At 37.5% G+C, this 15936-nt stretch overlaps 2 protein-coding genes across 2 annotated transcripts in view; both read left to right on the forward strand.

Moving 5' to 3' along the window:
• The window catches only part of LOC140150119 (E3 ubiquitin-protein ligase rnf213-alpha-like), a 45142-nt gene extending 37418 nt beyond the window's left edge, over window positions 1–7724 (forward strand). The window contains exons 17-21 of the mRNA XM_072172122.1: window positions 1692–2069; window positions 2834–3038; window positions 3796–4204; window positions 6970–7129; window positions 7711–7724. Of these exons, the coding sequence (XP_072028223.1) occupies window positions 1692–2069; window positions 2834–3038; window positions 3796–4204; window positions 6970–7129; window positions 7711–7724 (1166 nt within the window). The remainder of the gene's footprint in view (window positions 1–1691; window positions 2070–2833; window positions 3039–3795; window positions 4205–6969; window positions 7130–7710) is intronic.
• Window positions 7725–11923: 4199 nt separating this feature from the next.
• The window catches only part of LOC140150120 (E3 ubiquitin-protein ligase rnf213-alpha-like), a 60515-nt gene continuing 56502 nt past the window's right edge, over window positions 11924–15936 (forward strand). Inside the window, exons 1-2 of the mRNA XM_072172123.1 lie at window positions 11924–12081; window positions 14859–15212. Of these exons, the coding sequence (XP_072028224.1) occupies window positions 11926–12081; window positions 14859–15212 (510 nt within the window). The 5' untranslated portion in view covers window positions 11924–11925. The remainder of the gene's footprint in view (window positions 12082–14858; window positions 15213–15936) is intronic.

Below are 15936 nucleotides of genomic sequence, written 5' to 3' on the forward strand. Positions count from 1 at the left end.
GTAGATTGTAGAAAATTGAAAACTTGATGGGAATCTAAAATGAAAGTGTACTCAGGGAGCTGGACCTATTATGTGAACCAGATGTTCCAGTGGAACAACAAAACTGTGATTTTCTGCTCTTTGCTTGGTTCAACTTTTACGGGTCACGCGGACCCGTACCGTAGGAAATTGACGGGTCCGCGCCTACTTTCACGGGTATTTGACGCAAGGACGCGCCTTATTTCGAGCGCTGTCATTGTGTGAACAATGATTTATTCTGGGTTGGATTCTCTAACATCAACAATTGAGAGAGATTACTGACAAGCTGTTAATTTTTACTTGATTAAATTTTGCATGTTCATGGATTAAATTTGTGGAATAATTTTGACACCAAATTTGACATATAACTACAGATATAAGAAATAAACTACAGTGAAACAGTTGGGCATATTACACACAAAACCATACAATAAGTTTACAACACATCTCCGGATCCCAGTTAAGTATCCACTGCCTCGAATTAACCTCTAAACATCTAGATCAATTCTGCACATTCAATCAAGTGCAATAATAAACAGGTCTCATATTGTAATAATAGCCAATCAAGATGAAAAATATAACACCAAGAAAATGTGTACTTATTCAGAAAAGCTATATCTTCTGAAAGATGAGGAGGTTAACATTGCATATAAGTGTCGTTAATCTTATTGTAACTGGAAGCCCAAGGGAAACAATCGGTTGTTTTCCATTAAAAGTGTTCCAAAGTCACATTCTAAAGATTAAATGTCATTCTCCGCTTTGAGCGTCAGTTGGTGCTTCATCATCAGTATGACCAGGGCCAGGGGTAAAGTGCTATTTGAATATATAACCATTGTTAAATTGGTAACTCTGCGAAGAAATAAATCCAATCTATCGTCATCAGCATGTATTATAACAGAATAATATAAGGTTTTTGTCAAAATTTCACTCTTAAGTAAAGAAGGTGAAGAGTAAAGTTTAAATTCAATTTCACAATTCTCAACGAGAAGCACACATTTTGATTGGTTTTATATGTTGAATAAGGAAGGATAATATATCATGTTTGGTATCCAAATGTGTGTATTTACTCTTTCCAAATATGTATTTTGGTGTCCCTCGGCCAATCTTTATGAAAGATATGATGGATCAAAATGGTAAAGAGACTTTTGGGACACCCTGTATATTGTGTGTTTTGCTAAATAAAGGAGCTCAATCCTAATCCTTTAGTTAAATCTAACTGGCAATGAAAGTTCAATTTAGCCTGATAATTATATTCTTATTATTAGTCAACAGACGTGGCAAGAAATTTCAAATTTCGGCTTGTGCTTTTTATGGCATATAAAATGCCAAAGTATTTATAGAAGAGAAAAGAGAAAAGAAACAAATAATACATGTTGGATAACACACCGTTTCGAGGTCTAAAAAGGGTGTTGTTATCTGTAGCCTATTGGTTTTATGCTAATGCTGTTACATAATCAAGTATGTGGTATCATTTATACATGTGGTTTGACAGACAAATGTGCAGTCTTTATGTGATCAGAAACAAATTTAATCAAAATAATCCAAACATGGAGTAAAAGATTAACTTTTGAATTACACTGACTGACCCCTATACCATATCTTTTTGGAGTAGGGCATAACTTATGTACACTAGACTAAAATAAAACTATTATTTGATATATTTTGTTTTGTAGCCAATGATAACGCAGGCTTTACAGAGATCCTCTCTGCAGAAGCAAGATCGCAACTGGATTATGCAAAGTCAATCTTCATCTCAGTATCCGAAGCTGTCCAAGATGGCAGCATATTTGTCAAACAACTCCAGCTCATTACAACAGATGGACAATGTTGTCAGCAGTTTAAAGATCTGTATAAGATCATGGCATGTGCAAAGCAAGGAAGTAGTGTAGATGAGAAACCACAAAGTGGAGCAGAGACAAAGGGACAAATAGATAGGCATGATAAAATGGTGGTAAGGCTACTGAATACAAGGAAACGGGAGTTGGATGAATTGCAACACCAGAGACAGCTCAATCAAACTCTTGTTGCTGTGTGCTGTACAATAGCTCAAGGTGTGTGACTTTTGTACTTGGTATAAATAATAAGATTATGAAGTAAATTAGTGTTTCATTCATATATTTTCATGACTAAACGATTGTTCATGCCCGATGGCAGCTTCCGTTTATACATACCAGAACATTTTGTGATTTTAATTTCATCAAAATGATAACAAAAAATGACAACTAACAGAATTAAAAAACATGATTTTACTTCATTTTCCCTGCCTCGCGAATGCACATCCGGTCCACTGGGCATTAGCGTTGTTTAAGCCCGCCTCTCAAAAAAATCACACATGTTTATATAGCGCATATTAAATGTTATTATTATATCTTTTGTTTGTGGAGGTTAAAAGTTCCGTCTGGAAAGGGTTTTTGTGAATATTTAATGATATACCCTTTTGGTTGGATAAAACTCCAGAATAACTGATCTCCAATATTGTTTCATAAGCCAAAGACTTTGAAGAAAGCTGTTTTATTAGAATCTAGAACCCATTGAATTTTTATTGATGATTGTCTTTGATAAGACTGAAAACTTATTGCAAGTGTTCCATAGAACACACCGCTGGCATTATGTATGGTAATGCTTTTTATATACTATTATCTGATGCCTAAATACAGAATTGGGTATGAAATATTTTTTATCTTTCAAGAGAGCCTTGTAACATTTTAGATGCCTTTATGGTTATATAATCAAACTATCATCTTGGGGTAATTTGACAGGGAGCATAAGGCAAATAAAGTGTATACACTATTTATAAAATTTTGCAATTTTATAGTTGATTGTCACCAAGTTGAACAGAAACTAAGAACAGATGTTTGTGAGCTCCAACTGAATAAAGTCTGCATGTCAATTACAATGCAGCAACTTGAACAACATGGACTAGTGATCCAGCCAACCATTACACTTTTCTCACATCCAAGACCTGTCCAGGAAGTGCTAGAACAGTTGCATATGATTCATGAGTGCAAAGTGTTTAAGAAGTAAGTCTCTGTTCTGCAGCAATCAAACATTTGCCCCAATGTCACACTCACCAAGGTAATTTTCGCTATATTCTGGTTCATGTTATTCTAAAGATACTTCATTTGTTGCAAAAGCCATGCATCTTAGAAACAAAGAGGGTAATGGCCGAGCGGGTAAATACGATCTGCATGGGTTCAAGCCTTGGGCTTGCCTTCAGTGAGAATTCATTTGCCTATCCCAAAATGTTCCTGCAATTATGTTCTGTTACTGTGAGGTTATAGTTTATTTATCAGAGATAATTTCTCTGATTGTGAAGCAGACTCTGCTGCTTCAAGCAGTACATAAGAATATAATTGTTTGTAGAATTCCTTTTCACCCCCATACACGTCTGCTTAGTACATGCAGATATATGTAGTGTATGAACGATGTCTCATGGTTTGGAAAGTCATAAAGCTGGTGGTCCCAGGAAGAGGCAAAACCCTGTGCACGTTAAGTATTAGAGCTATTCGAAAAGAGAAGGGGGACCATCCCTGGTTCTGATATCTGCAATCAATCGTAGGTTCCAGGATCATGCATAGGTAATCTGTGCATAAAGCTTGTGCGACAATACTCAAATTTAGGTACAGCATGTATATAGGAAGAAGAAGAGTGCTAACAGACCTTTTTGAGACCACCGGCCCTATTTGAAATATATTAATCATGGTATGTATTTGTCAGTATTTGATAGAAAGTTACTCCCCATAAAAATATTTATGTTATACGGTTTTTTACCAACAGACTACTAAAGAGTCAAGCAGCAGAAGTGAGAAGCAAGAAGGCTGAACCGGCTGCCGTGCTGTCAATCTTGGAAGTAGCAACACAGGTGTTTGGTCCTGTGTATAATAACCAACTCATAGAAGTCATCACCAAACTCTGCACAGAAGCCATCACACTGGGTGAAGTGGATAACTTGTTCCAGGATATTATAAGTAGACCAGAAATCCTACAGAGTGAGCTTCAGATGCTTGCCAGGATGAGACCCGAGTCTCGGCTGAGAGATGCAGTGTGGGTGGCAAAGAAATTGAACAAGATTCAGGAATATTATCAAGTCCAGCATCAAGCACAGGCAGCAGGGGAATTGCTGAAGATACGCGATGCTTTCGTTCTCAAAGGAAACTTTAAACCTATGGAGACATTGAACAATGTGGTAAGTAGAATACTTTGATTAATATCATTATTAAACAGTTTATGTTAGGAATCTCTTAAGAATGCATCAACTAAAATTTATCAAACTAAGCTGAAAATATATAGTGATCTTTGATCTTTTGACGATTGCATGGATTATAACCCCACTTCTAGATGTGCACAACTGACACATATATATAGTTTCAGTTAAGGACAACTTAAAAACAATATTGTAGATGATTCAATGTTATTTTGGTTAAATAATCATCCACACTTCTCTCCACGTAAGTAGATTTGAGCAGAAAAGTGTTGATTCTGAGAAAATAATCCACAGTTTATTCAACATATTATACTGAATGATATCATACATGTAGCAATGGTTTAATGTGGAGGAATGGCTTTAGATGATTAGCTAGACAATATAATATCTGAACTGCTGTTTTGCTAATTTTATATATGTGTTATCAGTGGTGAGTTGAATGCTATTCCCCTTATAGTGGAAGTTCAACAATTTCAAGAATACATGTATATGCACACTTAAGCAAATTCTTAAGGAGACTAAATCTAAATTACAATATAATGGAAAATTTTGTTATACATACTTAAATACCTCATTCGGCATGATGCTACTTTATTCCACTTAGCTATATGCATTTGAATGACAAAGGTAGAGTTTCAAAAGTGACAATTTGGATATTTTCTTATTCAAGGCAATTTCCACTCCTATTGTTACGGACTCATTAATATACAGCCTCACATGTATGAACGCTCACTCCACTGTTCAATATCTGTGTGCTTTGAGGGAAAAGTCAATGCACATTTTCGTCACTTTTAAAAAGCTCTCATTTTTACTCAAATTGCTATAAGTTGGTGAAATGAAGTCATGCCGAATGAGGTATCAAAATATGCAGAGCAAACTTCTCCATCTCTCGGCCACTTTATTTTGTAATTTAGTTTTAGTGTCTTTAAGAAATGGCTTTTATTTCAAGTGTTTGAATACTTTTTATGCACAGTATACTTGACTTCTGTATCACACATCCAAAATATTATCCAGTGAAAGGAAATCTACAGACAGTAAGACCTGGAGAATTATTCATTTCCCAAGAAGATTAGCTAAAACGTCCACAAAAATAACCATTTTAAAGTCCACTTTTAATGTACTACAGGGTGTAACAATAAAATTTGTACAATTTTGAAAATAGAATGAAACATGTATGCCGCATATTTTTTGGTTTGATATTTATATGTCTATCAAGATAATTTCTTTAGCCACCAGATAAGCTTTGTTCCAATAACATCGGTGATATATAAGTGATGATATGGCCAATTATAAAACCTAGTCTTAAAACCGCTTGGGCCACTTTTGTCTAAGTGTTATAAAAGTGACTGAATAGAGTTGAACCATGGAACAGTTGGACGGTGCTCTTATGATTGGTAGTTTTAAACAATGGGGTATTCGAAGTGGTAGAAATGATTACATAATAGAATATCTCCTTTAGTTTTTGAAAGTCACAACTAAGCACTGACATAACAACCTCATTTACTAGAAATCGTGGCTGCAGCTTAACCTTCAACCCAAATTCACGTTGGAAGAGCGTATTTTATGGTTGTGACATTCGGTAGCACATGGAGTCAAGCCGGGAGTCAAGCAGAAACCATAAGATTGTTTATAGCTCATTTTCCAAACTCACGTCTTCCATCAAGGCAGACAATTACATATTTGTATGAGAAGTATGTAGAATTTGTTAACAGAAATGCTTGCAATAGTGGTCGTCCCAGAACAGCTAGAAGCCCATCTGAACTCAATTTCAAAATGTTATTGTTTTGTACTTTGGATGCAAAAACTGTTCTCAGTTTTCTCAGAGATATGAGAAATTACTTTGTTGATAAGATAATTTGAAAGAAATTTCATGACTTCATTTATAGATTTTAAAGAAATACCATTATTAATATTAAGTTCATGTTAATTATATAAAGAAACACCACGTATAATTCTTTTGTGTCAGTTCTTTGATGTTTAATGCACGATAAGAATATCTACGCGGTTCAAACTTGATATACACAAACATGGCAAAAGTGGCCCAACACGTTTTCTGGACGATTTGATTAATCGGACATAACTTTTGAATCCAATCTAGTAAAGAAACCAACTAAACGTCTTCTTTTAGCCAAGATATTACTAATTTTATTGCATATATCATTTGTGCCGTAACTCTTTTAGTTTTTTCCTGAGAAGTCAAAATGCAATTGTATAAAGTTTATTGTTACACCCTGTATACCTTAAAAGGTATAGGACATTTTTTGTTTTAGCTTCCAGCCTTCTCTAATCTTCATCTCCATAGACTTTACATGCAAAATGAAAAGGTCCATTAAAAAGAACCCCATTCAAGTTTGTAATAACATTTTCACAAAATGCTAATTTAGCAAGTACTACTGCAATGCACTAGTTTTGGAGGGGGAGGGGCTATATAAATTATTTTTTATATTTTGTATGTCACTGGTAAAAATAATGTCCATCTGAAACATTGGTGGATACCTCACTTCTCTCAGCCCTGGCAAAAATACTTTTATTTGACTAGACTTATGTTTGGCCATTATGCATTTTATAAACCTGAGATTTGCAGTACCTCCATGTCATGCGATTAAGTATCTAAAATTGGACCTCATCCCATATTCCTGTCCTGTCTTATTCGGTAAGTCACACATTATATATCCCTGTATTTATTTATTTTTATTTTACGGCAGTACAGATTTGATAGTATTTGGATGATTTTTTTTCCTTTTCAGAATGCACAGGCTTCCAAAAATCTTCCACTGAGTGCCATCAATGAGGATGTGATCCAAGCAGCTAATATTCTGAGGAATGTTGGTGAGAAAGAAGTGGAATGCTTGAAACAGCTGACACGCTGCAAAGAACTAATCGATTGGGTGCGACAAGAGATCAAAGGTCAGTTGACATGGAAAGTTGTTAAAGCCATAATAATGTATTTCCATCAAATTTTAGTTTTAAATAATGAAGGAGGAGGTGGCCTATTATGCTTCACCCTATTTTGTTATACTTTGTTTTATTCTTTACCCAAGATAGTGAAATAATATATTAGTGATAACTGTCAGGAAGGGTTTTTGACCAATTGGTAAGTTTTTAGCAGGTTCACCGTCGGACAAGTTTAGAATTGTCAAGCTTTCGTCAGGAGTAGCTTTGACTTCTTCAGGACAAAGAACCTAAGAATGAGACATGTAGGCCGCCCCTAATTGCCTACTGATGGCTCTGAAAAAAGCAGTTCACTGAAGACTGTCCCTTGTTAACAGAGAACAAGCAGACCTTGCCTATCTGCTAAATTTAAAGGTTTGGTGGCTCTGAAAAGAGCTGTTCACTGAAGACTGCCTCTTGTCAACAGAGAACAAGCACATCTCATCTATCTGCTAAATTTAAAGGTTTGGTGGCTATTTTGGCCATTTAACATGGAGGACTTAAACGTTGTATTATAACTTTAACAAATTTTGGCTGATTCTATTTGTGTGTCACAGTATTCAGAATATAAAAACACCCTATCGAGACGGAATACCTTGAGGGATATTATTAAGTGATGTGGAATCTACATGGGTCTTTTTAAGGTGTAGAACCATAGGGAAAGCAGTAGCGTATTTAGCCCCTTTTGAACGGGCGCGCGCCCCCCGGTATCAAAAAAAAAAAAAAGAGAGGGGGGGATAAAAAAACACCAAAAAAACTATAAGTTCGTAATGCAGTCCCTATTGGGCCGGTGGGGCTGGTATATTGGGCCTACAATGATGTGACTCATTGGTGAGGGATGTACTGTTTATAAGTACAAATGATTTTGCAAGATCGACAGCATCTCATCACCTCTATCTCCGCAATCCCCTAATATTTTGCTAGGGGATAATCCATACCGGTAATCCATACAATCATCCCCCAGTGTTGACGCCTGTATCAAGGCTGTATGTGGGTTTCTGACCAAATGAACCTCATATTTGGCCATTTTAGCCACAAAAGTGCCATTTTTTGCGGGCTTCGCACAAGTTTATTCCACTTTTGTACCATATTTCACCAGTTTAGCTTTAACATGGCACCAAAAGGTGTTGAATTCACTATACCTCAACAATTTTTTCAAAGCCCATCCCCCTCAATGTCAAAAAGAAATCTACGCCACTGGTCATCAGCACCAATTGAGATTAGCCATAGAGCAGGGTGGTAAGTCTGTCCCCTCCCCTGCTCAGTCGACAGATATATTGTGACAAAATTTACGATTTGCATCTTCCTTTTGGTCTATTTTAGACCCAAAATTAACCCTATTTTGGCCCATTCAGTATTAAAATCTTGGGAAAGCCATTCTGTGAGTAGCTCTGCGAGATGTCCCCTTATAAATTCGTTGTTGTTTTTTTATCTCGAACTTGAACACGAATCTGAAAAATGAGAGTAACTGTTATAACTCCATCCTATCTATAGTCTGTCCACATAGAAGTACAAAGTAAATAGACCTCGGAAACTGGAAGTATGAGAATACTTATTGCAGCGCAATGCTTCTTTGGCGCGCTAACTGCTGCGCGATTTGTACACCACGCTCTTTACGCGTCGCATCGCGCTCGCGTGTGACGCAAAGCATCAACCCCCGTTGCCACAGATTTGGTTTGTACTTCTAAGTGGACAGACTGTATAATGTAAATCATGAAATCATAAATGATATGAGTGCTAGCTATAGTGCAGCTCCTCTGATGCCTGGAAAAAGCATAAAACTTGTGTACTGGATCAAACTTAATATCTGGAGGAAATTAACCAAAAGTTGGCCTATGCATCTTCCTTTGGCATGTTTGGCACGATTTTAGGGCACATTGTCCTCAATTTTGTTCATTTTAGCATTGAAATTGCAATTTTTACTCGCGCTTTGCGCGCATCTATCCCATAATGTTCTTTTAATAGCATATCAGTGGGACGATTTGGAAATTTTGCCTCCTGGTTCGGTAACTCCGGTACATCCTCCTTTGAATTTTAGCATTGAAATAGCAAATTTTCGCTTGCTACGCGTGCACTTTATCAAATTTTCGTACGCTTTTCCTGCCGGAATTCTGGGGACAGCTTGGAAAAAACTTGTGTCCAGTTGTGGGGTAGAGGGGTGTCTTCTATCTGAAGATCCAGAGGTGGCAATCATATTGCCGTGCCCAGGGGTCATCAAAAGGTAAATCCGCATATATACCAGCAAAAATAATTTCTCGACCCCTCCCCCCCGGCCTAATCCTAATTGCGAGTCTCAAGTCTTATTAAAGGAGTGTTTCGTAATCCTAGCCTCCTCTTTTTATGACATTTATCAGTACATTTCCACGAAAAAAGCCTATTCCCAAAATTTCAGTTGCTTCCGATTTTTCGTTTATGAGTTATGCATGATTATGTGTATTACACTGCTCCATAGACAATGCGTTGTAATTTCGTTCTGGTGCACCAGAACGAAATTCAAATTTCACGATATCTTTGCAAAACGAATTAATCTGCAAGAAATATTTTGTACATAACATTATGTAGCCAGAGGTTTCCAGTGATATAAAAATCTCAACTTTTTTTGAGAAAAGTGGGGGGATGAGGCTGTGGATCACGAAATGCCCCTTTAAGTGTCAGTGGACCAGTATAACAATTTTGCAAATTGAGTTCGAGCCATTTTCTGTTGTTGAAATAGTGTAAAAGTTGAAAACTGATTCCCCAAAATGGCTTCAATTGGACCTTTATTTTGCAAAGTTTCACATCTTGAACATCCCCCTCAAATACTCCCCCTGGCCGTTTTCGCTTCTGTATTACACATCTAAATGTTTTAAGCAATAACTTAATAATTAGGCCTATAGTAATACGTAGTAAATAATGTAACTTTTTCTAAATAAAATTGTACACAATAATAGTGTCAAAATCGCCCACCAAATGGCTTCAATTGGGCCTTCATTTTGCAAACTTAAAAAGCAATAATTTATACAATAACAGTGAAAACTTGTCCACAAATGGCTTCAATTGGGCCGTCATTTAATTCAAACATTTTTGGCTTTTCAAACTAAAATTTTACACAATAATAGTTTCAAAATGGTCCACCAAATGGCTTCAATTGGGCCTTCATTTTGCAAAAGTTTCTCACTTCTCATCCCCCCCTCAGACACCCCCCTGCGTCATGCAAGCCCTCCGGGATGGCCGCTTCGCGCCCAAATTGTACTACAAAAAAAAACCCTAATTTGCACCCCCCAGTCTACAAATTCCTGGATACGCGCCTGGAAAGATAAGATGTTTTAAGAAGTCTCTTTGAGCATGTTGAAATGTTTTCTTGCTTTTGTGTGCTTGATTTATGCATTCTCTATAGTGTTAGTTAAAATACATACAAATGTTTTTGGAACATTGATTGTTCTTCACAGTTGTACAAGCACTGAAAGTATTTGTAGACTTGGCTATGATATCTGCTGGGGAAACGGACATAGAAGTCGACCGTGTGTCCTGCTTCCATCGAGCTGCAACTGGATATGCTCCTTTCATTTTTGGGTTGAAGGACTGCCAGGCTGGGTACAGAGAATTACTGAGCATGGCACAGAAAGTGTGGAAAGCTTTGAAGACTGATCAACACCTTCCACAGAAACTGGTATGTTGCTAGTAACTTGCAAAAAATACTGAGGGCATTGTGGAAATTCTAAACAATTTGTTTTGGAACCAAACACTAGGAGACTTTTTTCTTTGAAAAATCTGTGACCAGTTGGAAAATTCGACACAGATTTTTCATGCTATCACAGATTTTTATCTCCTAGTGAAAGAATATCCCAAAGGGCAGAGCTCTTTTTGTCTCACCTTACTTATTCAGAAAGAGACAATGCAGGCACCTATTTTGTACAGTTTGATCAGCTCGTAATACATGTAGGCAGGCCTTATTAACATCACAGATTAATATCAATATATCTTATTTGGAGAATTGTCTTGAGATATCTCGTCAGAAGTACATGTATTATAAATTATTAATTTGAAGTCCTATACTTTATCTACCTTCTTTAACATGCAAAATATAGACCAAGCAAATCAACTATATCACTCTTAACTTGGGTCTACTTTTTGGCGTAATGATAAAAGCATAATGATTCCTGCCGATTATGAGCTGACCTAAGCATACTTGTGTATGAATGTGCTAATTTTGGATAAAGCTTCATAAGATGAATACCATCCCAAAAGTATCACTATTATTGGAAGCAAACTTTAGTAGCAATGATCAGAGGGTGGAGGACTTGTGGTGACCTGAAGGATGCTAATTAGGTTATCTTGTGCCTTGGGTTCAAATTAGTTCATTATGCACAGATACTAAAAATGTAATTTTTCCCCTGGAAGTAATATTATTACCAAGCTTAAGGTTGGTTCAAAATACTTTGTAAAAGAAGTGTAAAGTGTTAAGTCCCATACCACATCCGGTACATCATGTAAAGGTCATTTTAAAATATCTATAACCTGCATGTGCATAATAGTGTGTGTTTTTTTCAAATAATAATATGTGATGACTGCACAAATTATATTTATTAATGGGTCATCATGGTCATGAATTGTTTTTAATTATTCCTTCAGAGAGATACACAACGACAACTGATCTGGCTAAAACAAGTCAAAGATTCCCACGGCTCAGTAGAAACTTCATCCCTAAGGCAGGCAGAAGCCATTAATAGTGGTGGTGTATACACCATAGGCAATCTGAAGAACACTGCCACCATCGAACTTTATGCGTTGCAATGCGTGAGATAAATGAAGACGGGAAGGAGGAAGAGAATGAGCGTGTGTATACATTGGAGAAGTTGCGCGATTTACAGAGCAAGTTGACATTGGTGGCAGGCAAGACTCAAGAGGACAGGCAGGGATTGCAAGCAAAGGTGGAACAATTTGTTCAGGTAAGAGACATTGTTGTGTGGTTAATTGTGACCCAATTTAGCTCAATTAGTACAATTAGAGTTGATTTACAATTCAAATCTTAATAGTCTTCCCCGTAGTCTTCATTGATGTTTCAACTATATACATAACACTAGATAACACCATAGAGTCATGATTCTCCTTGATTGGGTCTTAGAATGTTATTCATTTCTGAAGAAGAGCGAGCACATAGAAGCAATTTGCAAATTATGGTTGACCTGATTGAGAGGCTATACCATATAACAAGCAGACTTTACATCTAACAACAAAGATATAACGAACTGGTTGCAGGTTGCTCTGAGCAACAAAATTAATAATAATAATATCAATTCATTAATCAACCTATGCTGAAACAACCTCAGGATGATTTACACACAAAATTTTACACAAATAGTAAAAATATATTTGTTAAATTACTGAAATCAGAGAGAGATGGCATGAACAGTAGAAAAACAAACAAAACTTTATCCTGTGGTCATGGTAGCCAGCAGACCTGCACCAAGCCCTACTGGAAATAACAGCACCAAATGACTGTTGGTGGCCGTCCACCCACAATTTATGAACCTGATATATAGTCTTCAGGAAATGAGATGTGATATGAATAATCTTGGTCTTGGTATCATTGAGTATCAGTTTGTTGGCAGTAAGCCATGATCTAAAATCAGCATTGTATGCTTCCAGAGTATGTGCACTTAAGGTCAGATCCAGTGCCGCCGACAAGGGGGGTTAAGAGTGCGTTACCCCCAGGCCGGGATCCTAGAGGGCGGTAAAAAATAAAAAAGCATACCTTAACCCTAACCCTCCTGAATACTACAAAATACTACTTGATATATGCGCTGTTAGTGCATGCATCCCACGTGGTGTGATGACGCAATCGCCCTAAGTGATATATAGGCACGGTTTATGGCCAGCGAAGCCCAAGACCCGTGGCAAAGTGTCGCCGACCGGGTGCTTGGCATGCGAGGGGCCTCGGGTTCGAATCCCACCCAGAGCAAACAACTTCTTTCCTTCTTTTCTCTCTTTATTCTTTCCTTCTTTCCCTTCCCGTCGCCAAAAAGCCCCTAGGCGGTTAGGGTTAGGTTACCACTATCGAAACTCAGTATAGGCTTCCTTAACCCTAACCCTCCTGAATACTACAAAATACTACTTGATATATGCGCTGTTCGTGCATGCATCCCACGTGGTGTGATGACGCAATCGCCCTAAGTGATATATAGGCACGGTTTCGCTTGCCAGCGAAGCCCAAGACCCGTGGCAAAGTGTTGCCGACCGAGTGCTTGGCATGCGATGGGCCTCGGGTTCGAATCCCACCCAGAGCAAACAACTTCTTTCCTTCTTTTCTCTCTTTATTCTTTCCTTCTTTCCCTTCCCGTCGCCAAAAAGCCCCTAGGCGGTTAGGGTTAAAGGGTCCATAAAAGCAAAGAAAAGATACCTCAGGGGGCCCGTAAAAAAAGGGGCCTGTGCGATCATTTTATCCCCGAGCCCGTAATGGCTCTCGGCGGCACTGGTCAGATCCCATAAAGTTGCATGTTGTCTGCATATACCATGCCCTTGATGTTGTGAGCTTTTAGCATATCGCCGACATGTCCTTAAATATTCTGCAAAATTTTACACTCGAATAGCAAATAAAGGGGGGTAATAAATTTTCTTTCCCTGGTCTTATTTTCACATACCACTGTCAGCAGGATAGCTCCAACCCCAGGACTCCAACCAAGCGATATGTATGATAACCCTTGCCCTTCTTCCCTGAACCTCAGTGCCACTGGCACATACATTTGGTATGTGGTAAAATTCAACATTTGCATTTCATCCCGGCATTTCATGCTTCAATGCAGGGTTCAATTTGTTATTAAAATAGATAAACCTTTCCAAAGTATTTGAGCCTGCAAGGAGTTAATAGACTGTCTGAGGGTATCAGTGTCTGGTTGCTAGCGTTGGTCTTACTCTATCATGCACTGAGCACTGAATAATATTTGTATCCCATTTTAGTTGTACTTATTTTCACTTCATAAATTTTCCTCATGGGAATATGTGCAACTAATTATTTATATTGTTGTTTTTGCAAAGAAGCAATTTAAAATACCAACAGCAACATATAACCATGATAATCAGAGTCTATAACATAGTAAAACTTGTGGTGAACATAGCTTGCTGTGAAAATTATTTCACTGTGGAAGAAATTTACCAGAGGGCAAGGTATGTCCATACAGAACCAAGTCCTGTTGTTAACTGGTCAATAATGACATATAGTATGAATACACCAGTAGACATTCTAGCTGTCAACTTTCAAAATCTGCTTTCAAAAGTTGTATGGATGTGTACATGTGATGGTTTGATGGCTATGGGTCCAGTATACATGGTCAAATCATGGGTGATGTTGATTTGACCACAGATACATTGTACAGATTGGTGATGATATCACACAGGTGGCCTGACTCCATACACTTCAAGGCAACTCCACTGACACCATACAGCTTCTTGAAGTAAATAAACCATGGTCAATGGTGTCAAATACTGCTGGCAAGTCAAGTATCCCAAGGACCACCTTCCTCTTATCCTCAACTGCACATAGTTTTTGGTACACCTAGAGGAATTAAATCTGGTACTTTTAGCCCAATGAGACTGCATGACTCACACGTAAACACTCGTGGTAGTTTCTTGATTACCGGCCCTGTTAGAGAATTTTAATTGCTCTTACCATGCTGTGAAGAAGTATAGTTTGATAAGATAACTGTGTTTTTCATTTGATATCCAATAGGTGTTCACTGCAGCCCAGCAGTTAGCCTCCACATACACCAAACTCAATTCAGCTGGATGTATTCTCTTCAAAGAATGGAAGGCTGTTTTGTACTGCAGCAGTCTAGGCAAAGTATCAGTGCTGGTTGATTTTGGCGCTTCTGAGCAACTACTACTAAAAGGCACACGTCCTCTCATGGTGGAGCTAAGATTCTTACGGGAATTCATGGATGAGTGTCTCACCCAGTGGCATCATTATGTTGATGAGCAGAGGTCCAAATGTTACGAGCTGAATTACTATACCACAGAGCAGCTAGTTATGTTACGACAAAATTTAGCACAGTTCACAACAAATAAGAAAGATCTTCCTGCACAGGTAATTACATTACCAACGATGTGTGTCCCATAAAACTTGTACCTTAGAACATTAGGTTTATATCATTCTTACATAATTGTATATGAACAGTGCATTTGTTAATTACCATTCAATATTTCACCATCAACCAGTGCCGTTTGATAGTTTTTATGCCGCATAATACATGACCCTGATGACGTATCCGGGGCATGCACATGTAGGGAAGAGACTGTGCATGCTCTCTAGCACAATTTGCATGTGCGTTGTCTCTTATAGACTCACCAATTTATTTGTGGGTATATTATTGGAATTGAGTATTATGTAATGGCAGAACTTGGTAAAAAAATGGCACTGTACGTACACAACATGCGGGTCATAACACATCAAAAGGACCAAACATACAGACTCAAGATGGACAGAGTGACACACATTGGTGTCATATGCGCTGGTGTTAAATAGCAAATTTTTCTTTGTTTTGCCTAATCTGTTTGGGTCAAAAGTAAAAGGGGACATATTTATAATATCTGACAGTGACATTTTGTGGAAAAGAAATACAAATCATATTTTTTATTATGGAAATGTTAATTACCACGGTTGTTTGATGTATATAGAAATGGCTTCATTATTAACTAAATGCAAACTATAGATGGCGCTATTTATCCTAATTCATATTTCTTTATTTGCAAGAGGTAGGTGATTAATACTGCCATTAAAAAAGCTGGAATAGGTGAAACAAGCAACAAGG

The sequence above is a fragment of the Amphiura filiformis genome, chromosome 4 (assembly GCF_039555335.1).
Source record: "Amphiura filiformis chromosome 4, Afil_fr2py, whole genome shotgun sequence".
Lineage (NCBI taxonomy): Eukaryota > Metazoa > Echinodermata > Ophiuroidea > Amphilepidida > Amphiuridae > Amphiura > Amphiura filiformis.